The sequence below is a fragment of the Passer domesticus genome, chromosome 4 (genome assembly GCF_036417665.1).
Source record: "Passer domesticus isolate bPasDom1 chromosome 4, bPasDom1.hap1, whole genome shotgun sequence".
Classification (NCBI taxonomy): Eukaryota; Metazoa; Chordata; class Aves; order Passeriformes; family Passeridae; genus Passer; species Passer domesticus.
In genome coordinates, this window is record NC_087477.1 from 40115005 (window position 1) to 40138020 (window position 23016).

The 23016-nt window shown below is 47.6% G+C and overlaps 2 protein-coding genes and 1 long non-coding RNA gene across 7 annotated transcripts; 2 read left to right on the forward strand and 1 right to left on the reverse strand.

The window, feature by feature from the left end:
• The first annotated feature begins 1031 nt into the window (after nt 1–1031).
• SRP72 (signal recognition particle 72) lies at nt 1032–14921 on the forward strand. Its single transcript, XM_064417327.1, has 19 exons — nt 1032–1196; nt 2206–2326; nt 4087–4210; nt 5006–5149; nt 5917–6028; nt 7057–7088; nt 7657–7781; nt 7873–7930; nt 8110–8241; nt 8648–8776; nt 9265–9337; nt 9912–9976; nt 10959–11054; nt 11515–11618; nt 12231–12308; nt 12915–13052; nt 13332–13369; nt 13687–13846; nt 14657–14921. Exons 1-19 carry the CDS (start codon nt 1091–1093, stop codon nt 14829–14831), a joined length of 2010 nt encoding a protein of 669 aa, XP_064273397.1. The 5' UTR covers nt 1032–1090; the 3' UTR covers nt 14832–14921.
• On the reverse strand, nt 12915–16805 carry LOC135299015 (uncharacterized). Of its 3 annotated transcripts, none has more exons than XR_010361034.1 (3): nt 16361–16805; nt 15591–16228; nt 12915–13324 (listed from the first exon to the last, which is right to left on the reverse strand). It is a non-coding gene; the product is annotated as an uncharacterized LOC135299015 (long non-coding RNA). The 3 variants fall into 3 exon arrangements; XR_010361033.1 differs by having other exon boundaries at nt 15591–15779; nt 16073–16805; XR_010361032.1 differs by having other exon boundaries at nt 15591–16805.
• A 144-nt stretch (nt 16806–16949) lies between these two features.
• ARL9 (ADP ribosylation factor like GTPase 9) lies at nt 16950–22889 on the forward strand. Of its 3 annotated transcripts, none has more exons than XM_064417330.1 (4): nt 16950–17143; nt 17544–17712; nt 20454–20629; nt 21709–22889. In XM_064417330.1, the coding sequence occupies exons 1-4, from the start codon at nt 16997–16999 to the stop codon at nt 21886–21888; spliced, it is 672 nt and encodes a 223-aa protein (XP_064273400.1). In that variant the 5' UTR covers nt 16950–16996; the 3' UTR covers nt 21889–22889. The 3 variants fall into 3 exon arrangements, with proteins under 3 accessions (XP_064273400.1, XP_064273399.1, XP_064273401.1); XM_064417331.1 differs by lacking the exon at nt 16950–17143 and adding an exon at nt 18813–18887 and having other exon boundaries at nt 17654–17712; XM_064417329.1 differs by lacking the exon at nt 16950–17143 and having other exon boundaries at nt 17150–17712.
• Nucleotides 22890–23016: the final 127 nt, after the last annotated feature.

The window sequence follows — 23016 nt, forward strand, 5'->3', positions numbered from 1 at the left end:
CTCTTTTGCTGTAGCACCCAGAGCTGCCCCAGCAGTGGAGGTGAGGCTGCCCCAGTGCAGAGCAGAGCAGGACAATGCCCTCCCTTGCCTGGCTGTGCCTGCTGTCCCATGTGATAAATTGCGACACGGTTTCGATATAATCAAATCGGAATTTATTGACTACAGCAATCAAGGCATAAGCTAATCAGTGCTGGGCCATATGGGAGTCTGCGCCCCACCAACTTTCACACCGGGGCAGTTCCAGTCCTTCCTTTTTATATCCTCCTCTTTCCTGTTGACATGTGGTCCTCTGGAGTGCTCTGCGCACGCGTTCCCTTGGTGCCAGGGGTCTTTATCTGCCATCTGGTGGTCGTGGGATGAAGGCTCTTGGTCTTCCTCGGATGTTCTGACTGACCTTCCCTTATGGTTCTTCCTGAAACTGGGGGGATGGTTACGCGGGTGCAAACCGGAAAGTTAAGCAACAGTCGCACAAGTTTAGACAATAATTTGTCCTTCGCCCTTTTGCTCACATCCTGTGGTATATCTTCTAGTTAACCCTTTAGTGAACAAAAGGCCCTGTCCCCTGATTACATCCCCCAGGGCAGGGCTGGCCCTCCTGGCTGCCAGGGCTCAGTGGCACATTCAGTGCCATGGACCAGGGCCCCAGCTCCCTTTCTGCAGCGCTGCTCCAGCCCCTCGCTCCCCAGAGCACGCACGCCGCTGCCCAGGCGCAGAGCCCCGGTTCCCCCGCAGAGCCCCGGTTCCCCCACAGCAGCCCCGGTTCCCCCACAGCAGCCCCGGTCCCCCCGCAGAGCCCCGGTTCCCCCGCAGAGCCCCGGTTCCCCCGCAGCAGCCCCGGTTCCCCCACAGCAGCCCCGGTTCCCCCCGCAGAGCCCCGGTTCCCCCACAGCAGCCCCGGTTCCCCCGCAGCAGCCCCGGTTCTCCCCGCAGAGCCCCGGTTCCCCCACAGCAGCCGCGGGGTCACGGCCGCGCTCCGCCCGGGGGCGTTGCCGGAAGGGCACGAGCGCCGCTCGGGGGCGGGGCGCCGCTCGGCACTTCCGCTTCCGGCGCGGCGCCGCCCCCGCGACGTGTGTCTAGTCCCGGGGCCAAGATGGCGGCGGCCGCGGGGGCGGCGGCGGCGGCGGGGCTGTGGAGCGAGGTGAACCGCTGCGGCCAGAACGGCGACTTCGCCCGCGCACTCAAGTCCGTCAATAAGAGTGAGTGCGGCGACAGTGCCGGCCCGCGGGTCTGCGGTCTGTGCCCGGGCGCGTTGGCCTTGTGGAGGGTCGCTCGGTGTGGCGGGAGCGGGTGGTGTCCGTCCGTGGCTTTCGTGCCGGGAGCGGCGCTGCGGGCAGAGGCTGCGGGGCTCTTGCTGTGTTGGGGCAGGGGGAGGAGGGGCGGCCGGGGCGCAGGCTCCGCTGCCGTACCGTGACCATCGGGTCCTTGTGTTGCATCGCGCATCCCTTGCCGTGGGTTAAGCCTTCGGAGTTGCTCGTGGGCTTTCCTTCCGTTTTGGTCGTGGGAGGAAGGAGGGCTTTTCCCCCGGGAGCTGGAGGAGTGGTGTTGTGCATATGGACTGACTGACTTGGGAGCAACAACTTGCTGGAAACGGAGAGTTCACGTTGAGGTGTGTTGTTTTGGTGGCTAGGCATCCAAAACGGGATTGCAGTGTCAGGCACGTCGTGGTTGTAAGTTCTGTCTTTGCTGCTGGTAGGCGGTAGGGATTTATCTCCTGTCCTGGAAAAGCTGGCATCCCTGAAAAAAATGAAATAGCAAAACCCATGCCCCTCTTCCAGTTCCCATTCACTGCCACCCACGGGCAGAAAGTTTTAGCGTGTAGAGTGACTCCTTGACAAGGGCCACACTGTTCTTCTGTACCAGCTGTTTTCCTTGCTGAGTGTCCTTTACGTGGCACTGGGGCCTTGGCAGTGTTCTTTGCCGGGCAGTGGAATGCCAGGGAAAGGTTTGCCCAGGTGTGTTTAGCCCCTTTGGAGCCGCTCTCTTCCGGACATGTTAGCACAGTGCATGCTTCTGGTAAGTTCAGGATCTGTGCTGGATTCTTTTACCCTGCTGGGGTTTGTTTATGATCCGAGCCAAGCAAGCCGTGCCAGGATGCTGTAAGTTGATGTGGCCACTCTCTAGGATGGGTTTTTGCAGCTCTGTTAGTATGAGTCTCTCACAAAGCCTGGGCGTGCTTGAGTTGGATCATTGTGGTTTCTCCTCCAGTACTGCAGATCAACAAAGACGACGTGACAGCACTTCAGTGTAAAGTAGTGTGTCTTATCCAGAATGGGAACTTCAAGGAAGCCCTGGGTGTAATCAATACCCACACTAAAGTGTTAACCAGGTGAGTTGTGTCTTGCTGTGCTCTGCAAAATGTGAAACTCTGAGTCCTTGAGAAGCTGCTGCAGATTCAGTAGAGGGGACTAATAAGGCAGCAGAATAAAGACCAGGATATGCTCAGAGACATGGGGGTTGGTCTTCTCAGTGACAGACTTATTTATGGAAGGGGTGAGATGGGATCTGGTTGAGTTTGAGGCAGTCTAACATCTTGCTGCTGCTGTTGAAGGGGTTGTCCCTGACCGAGTTTTCGTCCGCCTTCACGTGCTGATTCCGCTTGTAGATGTGGCTGGTGCAAGGGACGGGGACAGGTCTCTCTGGGAGGGAACTGAGAAGGGAGGAGCCTTTGTTGGTGGCAGCGAGCTGTTGGCTTGGCTTGCTGTCTCGTCCTACGGCTCCTTGGGGTCCTCTGCTTTGCCATCCCAAAGGAACTGCCTCAGCTTTTGGGGCGCTGCAAGCCCTTTGTGCACCCTCTGAAAACCAGGGCCTTGGAGACAAATTGTGTTTGAGAACAAGTCAGGCTTCTCATTTGTGTCCTTAAGATGCTAATTTTGTTCTTCATAAGGATGCTCTTTGTGCAATGACAAGGATGAAAAGTGCTACTCAAGAACTGGCTGGCAGCAAAATTGTTGTGTTTCAGATGCTGTTTTTATTAAGGAACTTCCCAGAAAGGTGTGTTGAAGTTATCAGTGTGATGAAACATACCTTTGTTTTTGTTTGCATCTGAATAACACATAATTACCCTGTTCACCAGTTCCTTCTTTCCCAGGACAAAAGGGGTTTAGTTCAGGTTTTTTAGCTTATTATTTTATTATATGGTAAAGAGAAGAAATTTTTTTTTTTGTATTCAGCTGGTTTCCGAGTTCTTCCTGTAACTTCTTTTGGCTCATTCTGCTGTGTGTCTGTGTCCTGCGGAGCAAGGAGAGTGCTGGTTCTTGGTCTGTCTTGAAGTTTTCCTATCCTGCACTGAGGCTGCTTTGATTTAATTCCAAATGCCATTAATTTTCAAACTTCCTTAATACTCAGTCGAATTGAGATCATTTTAAATAGGCAAAGTAAAGCTTGATAATAAGTGGCCCCAGGCATGAACTAAAGGAATTGCTGATTAATTTTCCTTTGGGTTAAGTGGTAACTCAGAGGGGTAGGCAGAACATAGCATTCAAGGCTCTGCTTCTTTGAGAATGCTTCCCTGCTGGTGTGAGCTTGCTTTGAAGCCAGTTTATGTTAGCAGAGGCAAACCCTTTTGCTGCAGTTCTGCTGCAATCATATTTCAAAATAGGTTAATGTTACCTTTGTCTTGGTATCGGCCTGTAAGTGGGGCTGTGTTTTATACCTTTTCCTCTCTCTCTGTGAGTCAGTTGTGTTTAAAAGTTTGCTGTAACAATGTTTCATTGCAATGTAATGCTTTCTCCTTAAGAAATGTCATGGAATTAAGTTTGCTATTGTTTTACCTTTTAAGCATTTGATTAGCATAATTAGTAGGCGGCCTGGAGCAGAGAGGATTTGGAATACCATGTGTGTGGAAATGCCATTAAAAAGGAACCTTTTTTTTTGGATTAAGTTTTTACCTGCTTTCTCTGTTGAACACCAGGTGGATAGAAGATACTTAGAGTGCTCAGCAGATACATAATTCAGTAATCTGGGATCATGTGTTTGGATTTTTGGTTATGTAGCAGTCTGTGACTAGTTGGGGCTGGTTATATGTGAGTGAATGCTGTTGAATGAAACTCTAGTGCTTGCTGTCAGCCTTTTGTCTTGTCCTTGCAGTGATGTTATTGCCTTTGAGAAGGCCTACTGTGAATACAGGTTGAACCGTATTGAAAGTGCTCTCAAGACCATTCAGAGTGCCAGTCAGCAGACAGACAAACTGAAGGAGCTTTATGGACAAGTGGTAATTACAAGCTTTTCTTCCTGGTGGGAGTTTCATATGCTGGATGCCTTGTCCCCCCTCTAATGGGGGGCAAGTATGGGGACAGAATTTCTTGCTCTGGTGTGAAGGTAAGGAGAGGTATGGTTCCAGCTGCTCAAACTTCTGTGAATTTTCAGTTACCTGTTTCTGGAGGCAGTGTCATCATCTTATTCCCACAGAACCAAAGCAATACATTTGTGACTTCTGCTCCCTTCCTGGGTCTGGCCTGATATTAGCCATCTGGTTGAGGAAGGAAGAGGTCTGATGGGATTTGTTTGTGGTTCAGCTATCTGTTTGCATTAGATACCTGTTCAGGAATGGTTTGTGGGACCTGATGTCTCAGGCATTAAAAGTGATGTGGAAAAGAAGTTATGCTTTTTCCCCTTCTTTTTTTCCTGGTTGATCAGAACAGTTTTGTGAAGAATTGGCTATCTTCTCTCAGCTGCATGAAAGACCATTCATTTAATTTCTTTCTTAGAGAGGCGATCTAATTTGGAAGAAGGCTGTTTGAGGACAAAACTGAGTAAACTGCTGCTTTTAAAGAAGCTGTTTTAGGAGTAGGAGCTGTGTCATTTTTGTGCAGGTATCTGGTGTCATTGCTTGAGTTCTTGCAAGTGTAGTCTATATAGATTGCCCTTAAAGGTAGATGCAAATGTTAGTAATGTTCAGCTTAAAACATACGGTGCCCCCAGTCCATGGGGAGGGAGGAAGGAGGCTGTAGTTACCAGCACGAGCAGAAGGATACTGTTCTGAGGGCTAATCCCTTTCCTTTCTCAGTTGTACAGACTGGAGCGCTATGACGATTGTCTGGCTGCGTACAGGGATCTCATCCGCAACTCCCAGGATGAGTATGAGGAGGAGAGAAAAACCAACCTCTCTGCTGTCGTGGCAGCACAAAGCACCTGGGAGAAGGTGGTGCCAGTAAGTGAGTATGTATGTCTTGGGGAGTAAGAGTGAGAGCCAAGGAGTACAGGATACAAATTGTATTGGAATTGTGGATACTGAACAGGACAGAAATGTGTTCCTGTCTCATAAAGATTTCTGAGTCTGTTGAAGATCATGTAGTGGTTTTCCCTATATGGAGAAATAAATGCTGTTATTATTTATGAATTACACTTCACCTTTGATCTCTAGAGAGCTTGTACTTTAGATGTCACAGCAGAGCAGGAAGTAGATCTTTCTGAACCTGCAGTAGCAGAACACCTATGGTGACTAGCACTTTTCTGTCTCTTTACCCTCTTGCCCAGGGTTAAAGCTAGTTGTTCTGATCACCCAGCCATGCTTGGAAATATTTTTGTTAATGAACAATGAAGATTGTAATGTTCACATTTGTTTAGAAGTCCTTGTCCTTGGAGGTGCACACAGCATGCTCAGCTTTCTGTTCTCTGGATCCACATTCTAATTCTCTAGAGCAGCAGTTCTTAGTTGCCCTCTTGCACCAGCCTAAGTAGTCCCTAGGTTCAGGCTGGAGTTTCCCTGCTGCCTTGTCAGTTGCCTCTGACTTTGTGCAGTGTGAGGGAAGATCCTTTGTGCTGCAACTTAATGGCCAGGTGTGTGCCCTGTTAAATGTGCTTCTTAAATTTATTTTTCAAGGACTAGTTTGAATGTACACAAAAACTCTGGTTTATGTGTGTTGCCTGTTAAATCTCTTGGTGCTTATGCAATGTTATATTTGGTTTTCATGCTAGGAGGATTTAGGCCTTCGAGAAGCTACCTACGAGCTGTGTTATAACAGTGCATGTGCATTGATTGGGCAAGGAAAGCTGAATGAAGCAATGAAAAAGCTACAAAAAGCAGAAGGTAAAAGCCTGGTGAGGTGAGAGGGATGCTTTGTGTAGTAGAAGTAGTTAATTGCTCTGTGATACACAAATCAGAGGAAAAGGGCTTTTTTGAATTTAAAAACTCATCAGCAGCAGAATTTGTTGTGAAGCTGGTGTTTTTGGATGAGTGTTCCTCTGGAACTCTTTTCCAGAGACATACAGCATGTCCTGGCTCTCTTACAGCCCCCTGATTTGTATTCAATAACTTTGAGCATTTTTTTGGAGCAGGAAGTAAATGTGAGTGTAATCTCATAAACATGAGATGAGATTTTGTTAGTATGAGTATGTATGAGTACATGCTATAAAAGTTTAAAGTACTTCATGGTATAAATTAGTATAAGCCAGTAAATGAGCTTTTAGCAAAGAGGATTTTTTTCCTGTGGGGTGAAAGGGGATTTTGTGTGTTTAAAAAAATCTGGGGAGAGAACTAGGAAGGACTAGTTCTGTCTGATTTAATTGCTCTTGCAGATAAATAGGTCAGTTCTGTCCCAGTTTTGATGAAGAATAACAAGTGTCCCATACAACTGATAAGCATGTGTTATTTGAGCCTATGTCCTTTGATAGTAGTCCTTTGGAGAGCAAACAAGTGATATTCTGGTGAAGTATGAGAAAGTAAAGAAGTGACTAGTATGGGTACTGAAAAGTAACATAATTGCTGCCTCATAAAAGGTGTTGTAAGCTGAATATTGCAGGCTTGCAGAGCTTAACTCACAAGGCTGGTGAGCAGCTGCAGCTGATCCCTATGGGAAGAATCAGGAGCTAGGTCCAAGGAAGTTTGTTCAGGAGAGAAAATTAGTGTCTGGGTGGGAGAGTATCTTCTGTGCCTTTGATTGTTCTTCTGCATTACACAGTCCCATCCATCATCAGACTGGTAGTCTGCTGTGCCCTTGTAGTGCTGCAGAAGTTTAAGGGATACATGAAAAAGTTTTATGTTCCCCCATGCTTCTTGTCTGTTTTTTTTCACCCTAAAGCCTTCTAAATTGTGTTTTTCCATGTTTTTCCTTGCAGAGCTGTGCCGCCAATCACTGTCAGAAGACTCGGTAAGTTCCTGATGTTCTGGAGAGTGTTTGCTTTGCAGCAGTGGAAGCAAGGGTGCAGTCCCAAAGTGCAGAGAGCCAGAGCAGAGCCAAGGCTGCTCTGCTGGTACCAGCTTGTGAGGTTGGGGCAGCATCACAGCTGTTGAAGGAGGGCAGCTGACACCACAGGGTGTTTGCTGCTGTGCCCCTTGCATAGTTGCCTGTTCTGGTGCAAGTAGAAGAGTGCAGGTTGTCTGGAACCTCCCTGTGACCTACCCCTGCTAGGGATGAACATGATGAGTGGTGGTGACAAACAGGGAATTCGTAACCAATCATTGCAGAATGGCAGATTGAATGTACAAGTTAAGGTAATCTTCAGATTCTGGCTGGAGTAGGTGAAGCTTTCTTTTCTCCTAGTTTAACTCAGATATGCTTCTGTTTGTGCTGTGGCTGCAGCCTTCACCTGTGGTAGCTGGGGTACTTTGCTGCTAATACTGCCCAGGAATGCTCACAGATGTTTGCCAGCAGAATGCTGAAGCTGGAAGAGATGTGAGATCGCAGCTTTTTACTTTTTGCTTTGATTTTCCTTCAGGATGTGACAGAAGAAGACATTGAGGCTGAACTGGCTATTATTCATGGTCAGATGGCTTATATCATGCAACTGCAGGGGCGTACAGAGGATGCTCTACAGCTCTACAATCAAATAATCAAGTTGAAGTAAGGTTTTTTTTTAAACAAATGCTCAGCCTTCCATCTGTGCAAGACTGCTGTTCAGTAACAGTATGCTTTGTGCTTTTCTTATCTGCAGGCCAACAGATGTAGGACTCCTTGCTGTTATTGCAAATAATATCATCACAATTAACAAGGTATAGAATTACCTTGCCACTTTCATTGTGGTTAGTCAGCTTGCTTCTCTGCTTCTGTGGAGAGAAGGGAGATAATCAGTGAAGATGTTTTCTTAAACAGTAGTTAAATTGTGGACCCAGGGACCTTTTCTTCTTCAAGGAATGTAGTGAAATCTTCTCATGATGTTTGATCTCCCCAGGACCAAAATGTCTTTGATTCAAAGAAAAAGGTGAAGCTGACCAATGCAGAAGGTGTTGAGCATAAACTCTCCAAGAAGCAGCTCCAGGCAATTGAATTCAACAAAGCTTTGCTTGCAATGTACACAAACCAGGTAGGGGAAAACTGATCTGCAATAAGTAGCTATGGATTAAATCCACAGGAGTTTGACTGGGCAAAAATGGAGATGCAGCTGTTCTATTTCAGAAGATAGGACCACTTGGTTTAGGCAAATAAGTGAGCAGAAAAATAAAATCATCCCTAAAAGCACAACTGTCCATTTAGTAATTTGGGTATTAATGTACTCAATAGGGAGGATGGTGTGGAGATAACTAGAAGACAAAAAAGGATGTGGGGCTTCTTAGATGTACCTGAAGGGCCACTAAGAGGACTTCTTGGTTCTGTGTACTCATTTCAGGGCAGTCACCGCTAGTATCTCTTCTTGGGTACTGTTGGTTTCTTAGTCCTGAGTAAGGTGCTCGCAGAGGTTGAGAAAAGTGTGTTCCCTTTTTCCACTCCAGGCAGATCAGTGCCGCAAACTGTCAGCAAGCCTGCAGTCCCAGAGCCCCGAGCATCTGCTCCCTGTGCTTATCCAGGCAGCCCAGCTGTGTCGTGAGAAGCAGCATGCAAAGGCTGTAGGGCTTCTGCAGGTAGGTTAAGAGAAAGTTGGCCAAGCACCATTTAAACTAGTGCTTTGTGTTTTCCTGTGCTGTTTTCCCTTAGTTTGTTTTGTTTGGTTTAAATTTCCAGGGTATCTGACTCTTTATTTTGGTTTGTTTAATGCTGCTGGAAAGCCTTCAATTGAACAATTCTGTTTTTAAAGGGAAATAGTTCCCTTACACCTCTGATTTTTATGCTTATGAAGCTGTAGTAGACTTCTAGGGTAAGCAGTAGGCTTTGCTGCTCTGCTTACAAGCAGTTTGCAACATCCTTCTTTGGAATGATTGAGTGGCCTGGGACAGAAATGTGAAAGGGCACACCTGGGGGTCCTTCTCTGCTGTGTGCTGAAATCTGCCTGTGCTGGAAAGCTTTCTTTGGCTCTTGCCAGCTTGCTGTGAGTGAGCATGACATATGATTCACCAAAGCAGCAGCCTGGTGCCCACACACAAGCTGAATTGTTCTTTCTTCTGACTCTCAGGACTTTGCAGACCAGCACCCTGCCAATGCGGCTGAGATCAAGCTGACGATGGCCCAGCTAAAAATTGCTCAAGGTATCTAGTGTCCTCCTTTGTTGGGAAGTGTCTGCACATGACAAGGGTACAAGGGGTAAGAAAATGAGCCTTCAGGGCAATCTTTGCTGCAGTCACTGTTGTGACAGGGGTGCAGAGCAGAGATACTTTCAGTCAGGTAATACATATATTTAGCTATGGCAGGATAATGCTGATAGCTAATGTCTGGATACACAGGCTCCACAGATTGCTGGCAGAAATGCCCACAGTCTCTGTGAAATACTGAATCTCTTCTGGGGTGGGATAATTTTGGGAGCAGTGTCAGGCTCCATAATGGTACCATTCCTTTATGCAGCCAGGCAGCACAGACTTGAGCCTGAAGAGAACTCCCTGGTAGCCAAACCTTGCTCCTGAACCCTTGCAGGACGTGACAAATGCAGAAAGGTCCATTGTGTGGAGGCCTGTCATTAACTCCTGCAATGAGGGAGATGTTGTGGGGGAGATGTGAGAAGGGGAATTGTTCTGTCCCCATTGTTTACCTTTGGCTCGAAGTTCACTGGTGTGATCAGGTGTTGTGATGCCATTCAGAGTGTGTTCTTCCTTGTCTCTCTTCTAGGCAGTGTCACCAAAGCCTGCATGATCCTGAGGAGCATAGAAGAACTGCAGCACAAGCCTGGTATGGTAAGCAAAACTCCGTCTGAACTGTGTAAGGTTTTTCCCTTGTAGGAGAACTTTGCACCGCTTGCTCCTTTTTGCCTCTTCCCCATGGTTGCCACTTGACTTGAGTGTCTGCAGGGATTCTGAGTCCATCTTCCTTGTCTTGGATAAAGGTGGTATTATAACTTGCTAGAGGTAGCCTGAACATAGTCACAGAAGTTCTCTGCCTGTCAGAGGGATGCTCTCTGCCTATGTTCCCACTCCCTGGTAATCTCTCAGTCCTGCATGTTGCTTGGATTTACTTGCATAACTGCTGGTTGCTGGTAGGTACTGTTGGGACGTTTTAGAAGCAGCTTTAGGACAGCAGGCCTTAGGGGGAAAGAGCTGTGTTCCATCCTTGCAGCATCACCCTGATCTGCATGCTTATCCACACCTGCTGTTCAGAAAAGCTGGATGGCCTTGTAAGTGCTTACATGTTCAGCATAAGCATCTTGAACAGGGGCTGATAGTTGTGGATCTCTTTCAGTTGTAAGTGTGAATGATCAAAATAATTTATAGGGGCAGTTAAGAGTAACAGCTCCTTGCCCTGGGTCACCTGTACTTGTGACTGGAATGCCAGCAAATGGATGGTATCCTTATAATCTCTTCAGTGCTGATTTCTTTTTTCATAGCTTTTGGGGTAGAGAATGGGGGATGAAAAAGGTTTTCTAGTGAAACTGAGTCTCTGATAAGCAAATTATGTGCCAAGACAGGAAGGTTCCTTCTATGAATGCAATCTTAGGCTTGTACCATAGCAAAAAGATGTTGGGGATGTTCCTTTGGGAGTGACTTAGGTAGGAAGATGTGGCCTGGGTATCCTGCCTGTTACCACAGCTGTTTTTTAGGGACAGAGCAGAAAGCTCACACTGACTCTACTTTTGGGAAATCCCATCGTTTAACTGCTGAGACTGTGGCTGTGGACAATTTGCATGAAGATGTGCTATTTACTGCTCTTGAATGTTTGCAGGTGTCTGCGTTGGTGACAATGTACAGTCATGAAGAGGATATTGACAGTGCAATTGAAGTCTTCACACAGGCTATCCAGTGGTATCAGCAACACCAGGCAAGTCAGACCAGAGGAGCTAACGTGCAGGAATCTGTCCTGGACTTTCTAGCCAGTCCAATTGAACTTTTCCTGTTGATGCATAGCCTCAGCAGTTATCCAGTTGGGGATTTGGAGACATGTGAGCTCCTGTTTTGTGAACATTTATCAATAATGTATTATTTTATATGTGTTACAAATAGAGAGCAGCAGCTCCTCTCAGATTAGGAGGGTAGCATCAATGGATGCATAAATGTAGCAATCAGGACTTCTCCCTGATGGGAAAATATGGTGGAGCAGCAAGCTGCCTTGTCCCATGCAGTTCTGCCTCATTTCCCAGAGGGAAAAGGTGGTCTGGTTTCTGCATGACAGGATGTTAACTCAGTTCTCCTTGCCCAAGACTCAGGTGCATTAAAGCCAGCTAGAGCTGGGCTCCATGCTGTGATAATAAGGAACTAATCATGGCTTCTGTGTCTTTCAGCCAAAGTCTCCTGTCCATTTGTCACTGATAAGGGAAGCTGCCAACTTCAAACTAAAGCATGGCAGGAAGAAGGAAGCAATCAGCGACTTGGAGGAGCTCTGGAAGTGAGTTGGGTGGTTGCTGAGCAGCAGGTCTCTACCCAGAGTCCTCTGCAAGCTGTCTGGTGGCAGGCAGTGTCTGACAATTTTGATTAACTAGTAGCTGTCCTTGGTAGTTGCTTTTGCACAGCAGCTTCAGTGCAAGGCTGTATTTTGGAGGAAGGGGAGAAAATTAATTTGATCTATAGTTGATGCTCACTTGAAAACCTGGTAGACTTATCCCAGAAGCCTCTTGTGTGCAGTGAACATTTCTCTGGGGACTGGAATGCAGTTTTTTCTAGTGCTACATAAACATGGATGTCTGGGTTTTAGTTTCTGTTGTACACTTAATGGGATCTTTTACTGGGGGGAGTGTTAACTTGCCTTTGCTACTGGGTTTTTCCCTCTTTTGTTGCTTGCTTCATGATACTGTGAAATTGTCTGTACTTCCCTTAATCCACACCAGTGATGTTTGGTGGTGTGCTCTGGAGGAGACCACATACTAACATGCCTGTCCCTGCAGATAGCAACTGTGTTGCAGTAGCAAGCACTGTGTGGTGTTACCAGTCTTGGAGATGAGTAACGTTGGTAACTTGGTCCTTTTCTGTTTTGTTTTGGTTTTTTTTTTCCTCTAAAAAGGCAAAACCCAAAAGATGTGCATACTCTGGCACAGCTCATCTCTGCCTATTCCCTGGTTGACCCTGAAAAAGCTAAAGTGTATCCTTTTAATGGTGGTGAAAGAGGTGTTTGGGTATTGCTTCCTTGGATTTTCAGCTGTGTGGGGACTTCAGACTTACCTGAAGAAAGGCAAGGAACCTCTCTGGAACAGCTACATATCCAGGTCAAGTTGTCTGGAACTATATTATTTCTCTAATTGGCTTCATTACTGTGATATCTCAGGACCCTTTTATCTTTGGCCTCCTCCTCTTTGAGAATTAATAAGACAAGGTGGAACCAAAAACAAGAGCACCTGCATCTTTTCTGTCAGAATCTTAAACCTGTGATAGTAATGCAGGACTGATGCAACATGGGTAAGCAAGAGCTTGGTTTACATACTGCTTTTGTCACCTGAGCCTCTTTCACTGGAAGTTGTTCCCTGTGTCCCTGTATTAAAGAGGGAAGAATGAGGCAGATGGTGATTAAGCAGCTCATCCCAACTTGTATAAGAAGCTAGTGAGAGAGATGGAAATAGCCCCATAGGCCTGTCTGGGGTCTGCGTTGTTAACAGACAGAATTTATTTAAGCTGAGCTTGCCTCTTGCTGTCTGGAAGAACATGGGTGTTTATGCTCGCTGGTTTGCATCCCTGAACTCTTCCCTTGCAGTCTTAGCAAACACTTGCCTTCCTCAGACACCATGTCACTGAAAGTAGATGTTGATGCGCTGGAGAACTCCCATGGAGCAACCTACGTTCGGAAGAAAGCTGGGAAGCTCACTGGAGACAACCAGCAGAAGGAGCAAGGGTAAAGCAGGCTGCTATATTTTTTTTTTAATTTTATTGCTATATCTCTGGTGCATCCTTCTTTGGGGTGGTTCAGGAATCACACCTGGTGTGGTGAAGGCATTGCTGTAGAAGGCCGGCTGATGGAAAGGGACACTGTTGTTTGACTGCAAGGAGCTTTATCTAGCAGCAGACCAAGTTCTTAGAGAGATGGGAATGGTTTAGCTTCTTCCAGAGCTAGTTTTTAGTTGACTTGTCTGCTCTGTCTCTGGTACGTCACAAAGTCTTGTTTTCCTTTCAGACAAGGGGAAGTAAAGAAAAAGAAGAAAAAAAAGAAGGGTAAGTTGTATTTCTTAGCTGTTGAAACAGCACAGCTCCAGAGAGTTCTCCAGATTCTTTCTTCAAATAGCCAGCCTCCAGGTCCCTAGGAGCTAGAGCCCTTTGATAGGACTGTGTCTGGAAACCTGGATTTTCATAATAGCTTGTTTGGTTATGGCACTTTCCTCAGAAGTGAGAGCAACACCCTGATAGGGTGATGTGGTTGCTGGTCTGTTTGCGCTGCCATCCCATTGCTGCTGCCATCCCATGCATGTCCCTTGGTGATGCCTCTGGTGTGTTGACCCCAGTCTCATTTCCTGGCACTGGATGTTCTGCAGGAAAGCTGCCCAAGAATTATGACCCCAAGGTGACTCCCGACCCTGAGCGGTGGCTTCCAATGCGAGAGCGGTCCTACTACCGCGGACGGAAGAAGGGCAAGAAGAAGGATCAGGTTGGCAAGGGGACTCAGGGTTCAACCACAACTGGCTCCTCTGAACTGTAAGTACCCACTTTGCAAGGATTGATGGGGGGATTCACTCCTGGGCAACTGGGAGGGCTGTGTTTGTGCTGCTCTGCTGCAACTCTGTCACCACACTAACTGTGGGTAGCACAAGTGACATCATACTTTGCTGCTTGAACCTGCTACCATCTGCTCTCCCTGGAGATCCCTAGAGGTTCCTGAAAACTAGTGTGATAGGATAGGCATGCTTGAAGGAGCCAAGGTGTAAATAAAATTCTCATAGTCTTTTAATGTGCTTCTCCTTTGGCAGTGAGATTAATTTTGCATGCTTTCTCTTGAGCAATTTGCTTTCAAGTCTTTTGGCAGCTGCAGAACCATTAGCCATGATTTGAGAAAGCACTATACTTCCTTCTAAACTGACACTGATTATTTGAGCTGGAATCAAGAATTACCATTAAGTATGAAGCCTGACAGCAAGATGGTGTTTTACTGGCATCTGAGAGTAGGGATACTGGGTTTGCACTGCCTAGGAGAGGGATCTGAAAGGCTTCCTGTGTGTTGCATGAGCTGTCACATATCTATTCAAAAGTTATCCTTGCTTTCATTGTCAGTGATTTACACTATCTAGTGAACATCAGTTAGAAGTTGATTGCTGCCCTTCAAGACATATTCCCATCCTCTGCCAGCTCCTTCTTGAAGCCTCACCTTGCATGAGTGCCCTCTCATACATAATGCTTCCTACCTAATGGGGCAGATGCTGCTTTTCACTGTCAGCTCCCTGCACTAGTACCACGTCTTGCAGGTGGTTGTGAACCCACACGGCGTCTTTTTCTCTTGCCTTCCTGCAGGGACGCCAGTAGAACTGCCAGCAGCCCACCTACCTCCCCTCGGCCTGGCAGCGGGGCAGCTGTGTCGGCTACAAGTAACGTCATCCCTCCCAGGCACCAAAAACCCGCGGGTGCTCCAGCCACCAAGAAAAAACAACAGCAGAAAAAGAAGAAAGGGTCTAAAGGAGGGTGGTAAAAAGCAGGATGTGTAACGTCCCTCCTTCAATACGTGATGCTGATTGCAGAATAAAGGTCAAAAGCAAGTGCTGGCAAAAGACTCTTGGAATCTGGATCTCTGTCCTGCCTGTCAGTGGTCTGGGGGGAGATGGGCTGGTACAGATGCCGTGATCTCTCTGCTCACCAAGTTCCCTTCCTCACATTTGCCCCCACTGTGACTTAGGTTGTTGCCATCAAACAAGCCCCTAAGAAGAAATCTGTTTGTGTGTTGCCAGACATTTAACAGATATGAGACAATCAAGAATTTCTTAAAATGTAGTTTCGTGCTCCTTTTGCATATGTCAGTTTAGGCCTTTAGCAGATTTATTGATGCATGATGCAAGCACTGTCTCTTATGTCAGTTAGTCATTGACCACCAAAGAGCGAAGGCACAAAGCATCTTAGAAACCAACATCCTGGCTTTCTAATACAGCATAAGATAAACTGAAGGGGGATAACAAGACTCTTAGGAGAAAACATGGTGAAGTGAATGGCAGCAGATTCAATGTCCCACTTTCTGCAAGCCCAGCTGCCTTATTCTAAAGGGCAAAACAAAAGTGACCGGAATGCGTGTGGTTGTCTGAGGTGCCCTTCCTCCTCCTTTGGCCTTGACCCTACGTTCCTACAAGTCTTGGGTGCTGGGTTTATGAAAATAAAGAGTGGTACAGCAGCAGGTCAGCTTAAGCTCAGTGACTCTGGAGAGGGACCCAGAACAAAGGAAATCCCCAAGAAATGATACCTTTGAGACTAAGTGCCTGTCCTGCATGCAACTTGCATCAAGCCTCTTGGCCCAGTGGTTATTTTGGTCTGGATCTTTAACACCCTACTGAGGTGTTTCTCTGTGTCTGTGCAGGAAGGCTGTTGATGGTTCTTATGAAGCTGCAGCTTTGCTGACAGTTGTCTCCTTATCTTCTGATGCACCTGCTTGCTAGCAGCATGGGAACCAAAAAAAGCCCAGGAGTTAGGATAAACACATTTATCAACAATGAAAACAACAGTGTGCTATCAGTATTTTTCCTGTACTAAAGACAAAACACAGCAATGTGCCAGCTACTAGGAAAATTATTAGGAAAACTAATTTCAGCTATGGAGGTGTAAGTTTATGGTTTGCAGCCCGAGGCTTCAGCAAATCCAGCTACTCATCCTGAGCAAGTAAAGCTAAGCAAACGTCATACTAAATTGTATATTATAACTATGTATCTCATTCTGCAGAAAACTTACTCATGCTAAACCAGTATCTTTCAACACAGGTTTTGAAAATTCTGGTTTGATCTGAATGTAGCCAAAACATTTTTCCAGACACGGACTGTCAGTGGGTGGAAATGTGCCTTGGAGAGGGTTGTCAGATGTCAGCCCAAAAGGCAAAAGCCTCTGTCTCTGAAAGAATTTAAAGCAAATGCTTTAAAAAGTAGGGATTAAGGGACATGTTACAGTGGCTTGAGAAAAAACAACTCCTGAGTCTCCCGGCAGTAAAAATCTACTCTGCAGAATCCATTTTTTTTACCTTACCTGTACAGGGGGAATATCTGAGAAGGGGGCTGAAAGTGTGTTGTGTGAAAGAGAAAGGAACAGAGCATAGAGAAAGAAACCACTTGTATGAATGGCTAGCAGGCACTTGCTGCCAACTGCGTGCTGAACAAAGAGTGTTGTTTTAAATTACTTCCCTGGGTGATGTGCCTCCACTTAGCAGCTGATGACTACAGGAGAGAGAGACCACTGTCCTGCAGCAATGCCTTGTTTGGAGGGGAGGTATCGGAGGAGAACGCAGCTCTGCTCTTCCGGCGTCTTCTCTGGTGAAACCTAGCACAAGCTCTGGCCTGATGGAAAGGCAGACTCGTGACACTGCGGAGCCCTGTCCCGGGCACCTGGACAGTGTCCTGACTGCTGCGCCGGAGCTGGGCGCGCAGGCAGAACAAGCTGCGAACAAATCCTGCGGGGCTGGGAGCGGGGGGTGCAGCAGCAGGTGTGCGGAAACCGTGGCCTCCTGCGGCAGGGCTCGCTGTGTGTTTCACCGCCGCTCGCGTGTTGCCCGGCTGGCGGCGGCAGCCGCGCTCGGCGCTGCGGGGGCGCTCTCCGTGCGCGGTGCGGGTGCGCGGTGTCCGGTGCCCGCGGCCGGAGCGGGGCCCGCGCGGGGCCGGAGCGGCGATGGACTCCCGCCTGCGGGCCGCCGCGCTCTGCGGGGCGGCGCTGGCCCTGGCGGGCGGCACCATCGTGGCCCTCCGGGCCTGGGCCCGCCGGCGCAGCGCCGTCTCGCTGCCCGTACCCTCTGCGGCCGCTGCCGCCGCCGATCAGGTACCGGGGCCGCGGCGGGGCTGCGGGCGAGGCCGCGGGGTCGGGGAACGCCCGCTGGGCCGCCCGGGGCCTCTCGGCGTGGCAGCGCCGCCCCGCCCGTCTCGGCCCTGAGCCGCGGCCGTGCCCCGAGCCGCGGAGGGGCGGTGGCCGGGCCGGGGCCGCTCTGCCCGCTTTCCTGCCCCGCGGTGCCCGGGGCCCGCTGCTGTCCCGGGGATCCCCCATGGCTGCGGCCGTGCGCTTGTGCCGCAGGAGCCCCGCGGGCATCTGCAGCTTCTTCACCGCGAAGGGGCGTTTGCTGTGCCCTCCAGGCCCCTTGTTCAGCCCCTTCTTTCCCCCAGCCCTGCTAAGCTTTGCTCTTGCCCCGGCTGCCCGGGTAAGTGTGCTGCCCCTCGCTTTGCAGGGTAAAGGACACGGTAAGCAGATCCTGGTGCTGGGCCTGGATGGGGCTGGGAAGACTAGCATTCTCCACTCCCTGGCAACTAACCACGTCAAGCGCAGCGTGGCTCCCACCGAGGGCTTCAATGCCATCTGCATCAACACCGAGGAGTCCCAGATGGAGTTTCTGGAGAGTGAGTGAACCTGTTTTAGTATTGAACATAAAATAAGTTCCTGTCTTGTGCCGTAGGGATCAGGCACATATATTAAAACCTCAATGTCCCCACATGCCTGCTTTGATAATGTGAAGTTGTGATTATTTTCTCCTTGGGGATTCTACTTTCCTACTCAGCCTCTTTGAAGGAGAAGACACAAGGGTGTTAGAGATCAGTTTTCATTGAGCCCTGACATCCTGGGAATTCTGCTTCCAGAGAGAGATGGATAATAAGCCTGATTGGGTGAAACCAGAAGAGGTTTCCCCTGTAAGCCCCGTGTTGTAGCCCATAGCTCTTGTACTGCTTCTCCTTGGTGCTCATGCCTGGCAAAGGGCAAGAGTTACAGATGAATAAATAATAAGTGAAAGAAGAGAGGGAGAAGAGAAAAACTTTGTACTTGTTCTGTTCAAAAGCCTAATAAGTGGTATTTTCTAGTCTTTAAACAGTCTTTTGAATGTTTGTTAAAATATCTGTACTGTCGTTAGCTCTGATTTTTGGGTATTGTCTGTGCCTGCAGAGGCCATCTCCTGTGATGCCTTTGGTGCATCACAGCTGCTTGAGGTGCAGGTAGCTGGTGGGAGAGGTGCTGGCCCTGGGGTCAGGTCACTCCCTGGTACAGAGAGGCTGACATCCAGCCTCAGTGCCTGCCTTCTGTGGAGGCAGGAGCTGCTCATTGATTCCTGCTGTTTCTGCACTGGGCTGTAGCAGTGCTCAACTGGCTCAGTTGGCAGCTAGCCCATAGATGCCTCTGTACGTTGAGTGGGTCTAAAGGAGTTGTATTGTTCCCACATAAGTTTTTGGGATGTGGGGATGAGGCTGCTTAGACAAAGTTTCATTCCCAGTCTTATTACCATAGGAGTCTCTGCAGTGGTTTGGGGAAATCATCTTTAGAGCGATGCTTGTAGTCTGTGCCCCTTGCCTGGTGTGTAAGAGGGTGTCTCCTACTGGGATATGCTTTGCTTGTCTCAGCCCAGAGAAACCCACAGTGTCTCTCCTGCCCAGGGATGGTCTGGGCCCAGCACTGCACACACCACAGCAGAACCTGTTGTTTCTGAGTCGTCCTTCCCTCTCTGGTCCAGGTTGGTAGTGCCTGAGATGTGATGGCTGCGATCTGACCCATGGGAAATGCAATGTCTCAGGCCAGTGTCAGCCAGGTAAATCCATGCATGGCTCTCTAATCTGGTTACTTATCCAGTCTGTACCATTGCCTAGTCCAGGGGTTAGCAGCCTATGCTGTGATTGCACGGCACGAGGTGATCAGCAAACAGCAGGGGTTTTATTTTGCTGGCTTAGACAGGTGGAAAACTGTTCTTTTTCTTTGTACAAGCATACAGATAACTGGATGGTATCTTGTGCTCTGCAGGTGGTAGGAGCTCCTGTCTTCTGCTGAGTTCCTACAAGTTTGCGGGGAAAAAATGTTCTCTGTGAGGTTGCTGACCCCTGGGTTATGCTATGCATGAATACACTTAACAAAGGGAGCAGTGCTGAGCCCCTGCAGTATCACAGTACAGAATCAGGCTTCTGTCCCAAACATTACATGTCAGTCACAGCCCTGTGGCTCCTTTCCATAGTGGCAGACTTGCAGTTCTGCTTCCAAGTACGTTGGGCCACTTGAAGAGGCAGGCATGCTCTAGTGGGAAATGTTACTTCCCTTTCTGTATTCTTGAAACTACTGAACCCTTTCAACTTAAATGAAAGCAAAATTGTTTTGATACAGAACAGTCAAAGAGGGCAATAAAAGATGGCTGTATAGTCAGACAATTTTGAAAAGAGCTCCTGTGATAGGGAACCCCAGATATATTGCTTTGTAAACTTGCTGCTTTTCAGAGACTCGCACATGCCTTTTGAGCACCTCGGTACTCTTTGAGTGAGTGGTCCTGCAATGTGCCTGAAGACAACCTAGAGACCTGAAAACAAATCTGAAATACTTAATATACTGATACTTATTCCTTCTGCTATTAAACTCAGCAAACTACTGAATTCTTTGTCCCCATATGCGAGCAACAATCTCAAACAACTTGTGGCCTATAGTTTCACCAGAGAATTATTTTAAGACCTAGTTTTGAAGGTGAACAGCTTTCCTCTGTATCCAGCCGAGAGGAGCTCATGGAGAAATGGATACTGTGCAAAGATTACTTCAAAGGGTTGCCTGAAGAGTCTGCTGGGACTTGATTGTTGTCTCTTCCTTAAGCACCTTTGGTTATTGACAAAACTGTGGGAGTTTTGAGTCAGGAGTTTTTGAGTTTTGAGCTGGGAGTTTCTTAGTGTCATACAAATACAATGAGAGCCCTCCACACCTCAGACCTAAATTTCTCCTTTGGAAATTGTACACCTGCTTTGTCCTAAAATGAGATGGGCATTTGGAGAGCCTGTATGGGGACATTTGGTGTTTATGGAAACACTGAACTGTTTTCTACTCTCCTTACTTGCTTGAGAGCAAGAACCAACAAAGCAGAAAGCAACTGTAAAGAAACTAAATCCAGAATCCTCTCAAAATAAGAGCTTGAAATGGAAAGATTTTTTTTCCCCCCAGAGCATACACATATGCCTTCATAGGAAAATAAAGCTATTTTTGGTCTCACGTACAGTAGCTCAAATACTTTGAGGTTTTGGTAATCCAAATACCTTGGGTTTTCAGCCCAGGGCCTGCTGTCTGCACCTCTGGGAGCAGTAGTGCTTGAATTACTTGGTGAATGCTGTGCTGCTGTCTTCTCTTCCAGTCGGGGGCAGTGAATCTCTGCGCTCATACTGGAAGATGTACTTGCCCAAAGTGCTGCTGCTGGTCTATGTCGTGGACTCGGCTGATCATGCCCGACTGCCTATGGCGAAACAGCTGCTTCATCAGCTAATCCAGAACGACTCCACCCTGCCTGTGGTAGTTCTGGCCAACAAGCAGGTAAGAGTTCCCTGCTGCTGCCACAGCTTGGGCTGGCAGCAACTTTGGAAACAGCAACAAAGCCTTTCAAAAGAAGCTTCTTGCCTTTAAGGAGGGCACATGGCTGGGAGTCTTTCTGACACACCTGTTGACCGCAAAACAAAATAATCTGAGGCTGTTTTGGATCTGCAAGATGCAGGTCCTGTGCTTGGTGAAGATGCAATCAGAGCTGTGGGTGGAAGCTGCTGTTCAGTTGCAAGGTTTGGGAGCTTCAGGGAAGACCACAGTTAGATCTGAAGTTAGGTTTCTGTTCTGAGTATCTGCCTAGAAGTACCACTTCAGCTAGGAGCAGCTAAAGAGTGAAGCACTGTTGTTTGCCTTCAGACTGTCTGGTTGGTTGCTCCTAAGGCTGCTTCTGAGATCTGAGAGAAAGAGCAGCTTTCCTCACAAGGCAGTGCTTCCTCCTAAGATCTTTGTGGAAGTCTCAATGATCAGTGCTGTACTTGGAAAAGAATGGGACCTCTGGTACAATCAGATGACAGAAAAGCCCAAGGGTTTTAATCACAGATTCTCCTTTATCAAGGTTGCATGCTCAGTTTGCTCTACATTGTTACCTCCTAAATTTCTAGTAACTGAGGCCCATTACTAGTAGTCATTTATGTTACTTTTGAACACAAGTGCAGGCTTGGGCTTCATCAGACTCATCTGCATCAGAAACAGTGGTGGCTGAGAAGGCAGGCAGGGCATGACTGTTGTATATTTGCCCTATTCTTGTAACTCTTTGCTGGGCACCTGGGGTCTTGGGCCATCAGTGTTTTTGTCTGCCTTGTGCAGGTGGTCTTAGATATCAGAAACAGTGGAATTAGTGTAGAAATAGAAACAACTGTACCCATATTTCTTCGGGAAGAAATTAGGTTAGAAATTAACTCTTTTCCCCAAGGCATTTTAGGACACGGGAAGTGACGTCATAAAAGGTACGTAAGAATGGTGCCCCAGAGCCTTTGAGACTCTTTCCTCCCTGGACAAAAGCAGTGGCTCAATGTAGGAATGGTGCCACCACTTCTTGCAACTAACAGGGTTGTTTTATTTTTGTGTAACAGGACCTCGAAGGTGCATATTGCATCACTGATATTCACGATGCTCTGGCTCTGTCTGATATTGGGGACGAGAGGAAGATGTTCTTGATTGGTACCCATGTGGCAGAAGATGGCTCTGAGATCTCCTCCAGCATGCAGGATGCCAAGGAGCTGATAGGGCAGCTGGTTTTGGAAACACAGTGACAGCTCTTTTCTTACAACACGGTGTTTGCAGCTGAGGGAGAGCAGGTGTTAGTATATGGTCAGTTTGCTGTGTGGCAGCTGAAATTAGCAGATATGCTTTCCTGGTGGGTGTGGAATTCCTCTGAAAGTGATATCTAGTTGGTAAGAAAATCTTAATTTATAGTGGTTTGAAAATACATTTGAGAAGTAGTCTATTTTTAGCATATTTGTAGGAGAAAAATAGTCCGTCTCTTAGGCAGCAGATTTGAGGGAAAATATAGCTTAGATGGGCTAGATAACTTCATGTCAGGTGGGAATCAAGCACTGATTTCCATGGAAGAAAGTTGCATCCAGTGAATTTTACATGGCTTGATGTCTCAGGTTAAAGTGAAATATGTTTACTTCACAGATTTTACAGAACCCTTTTAACAGTGGTGTTCTGTTAAAAATGAGACCTCACTTCTTGACAGTGTCAGAAATTTAAAGTGCTGCAACTACTGTTTTTGACAGTGACAATTCTTGTTGTTGTGTTGGACCCAGTTGTTATGGGAGTAGCAAATTGGTAATCTCTGGAAATTTGGTTGGTTACTGCTTCTTTAGTGGGTAAGAACAAGAAAATGAAAGCAATAATATATTGTTTCTTTGCCTACAGGCAAAAAACCAAAATGGTGTAATTTGAGGTAGTGACTGGATGCTTTTAAGTTAAATTGGCAGCAAAGGTGGGAGACTTGTCCATCAGGTTGAGCAGCTTATTTAAGCTTAGTCCGAGATGTCCTGGAGCAAGTAGTGTTATTTGTGAAAACCCTGTTTTTTTTGACGGTGGTTTCTGTTAGCACAGCAGGTGAGGAAGGTGACAAGCTGCTGAGGAGTGCCACTTTCCCAGTGTCCTCCTAATTATACTCAAAGGACATGACCCAGGAGCAGTCCTGTAAAGGACCTGTTTTGCACCCGCATCTATTGTACGAGGCTTTTATGGTTTTGTCCTTTGTAACAGATGCATAAAGCAGAAAGTTCCACCCTAACCACGGCTCCGGGCTGCTCTCTTCTCTTCCATTTGGGGAACAGGCAGTTCGGGTGCGGGAGGCTCCCGAGGCCGCTCTGGGACGGCCAGCGGGACAGGTCGGTGTTCCCCGCGGGCGGAGGCCGGGG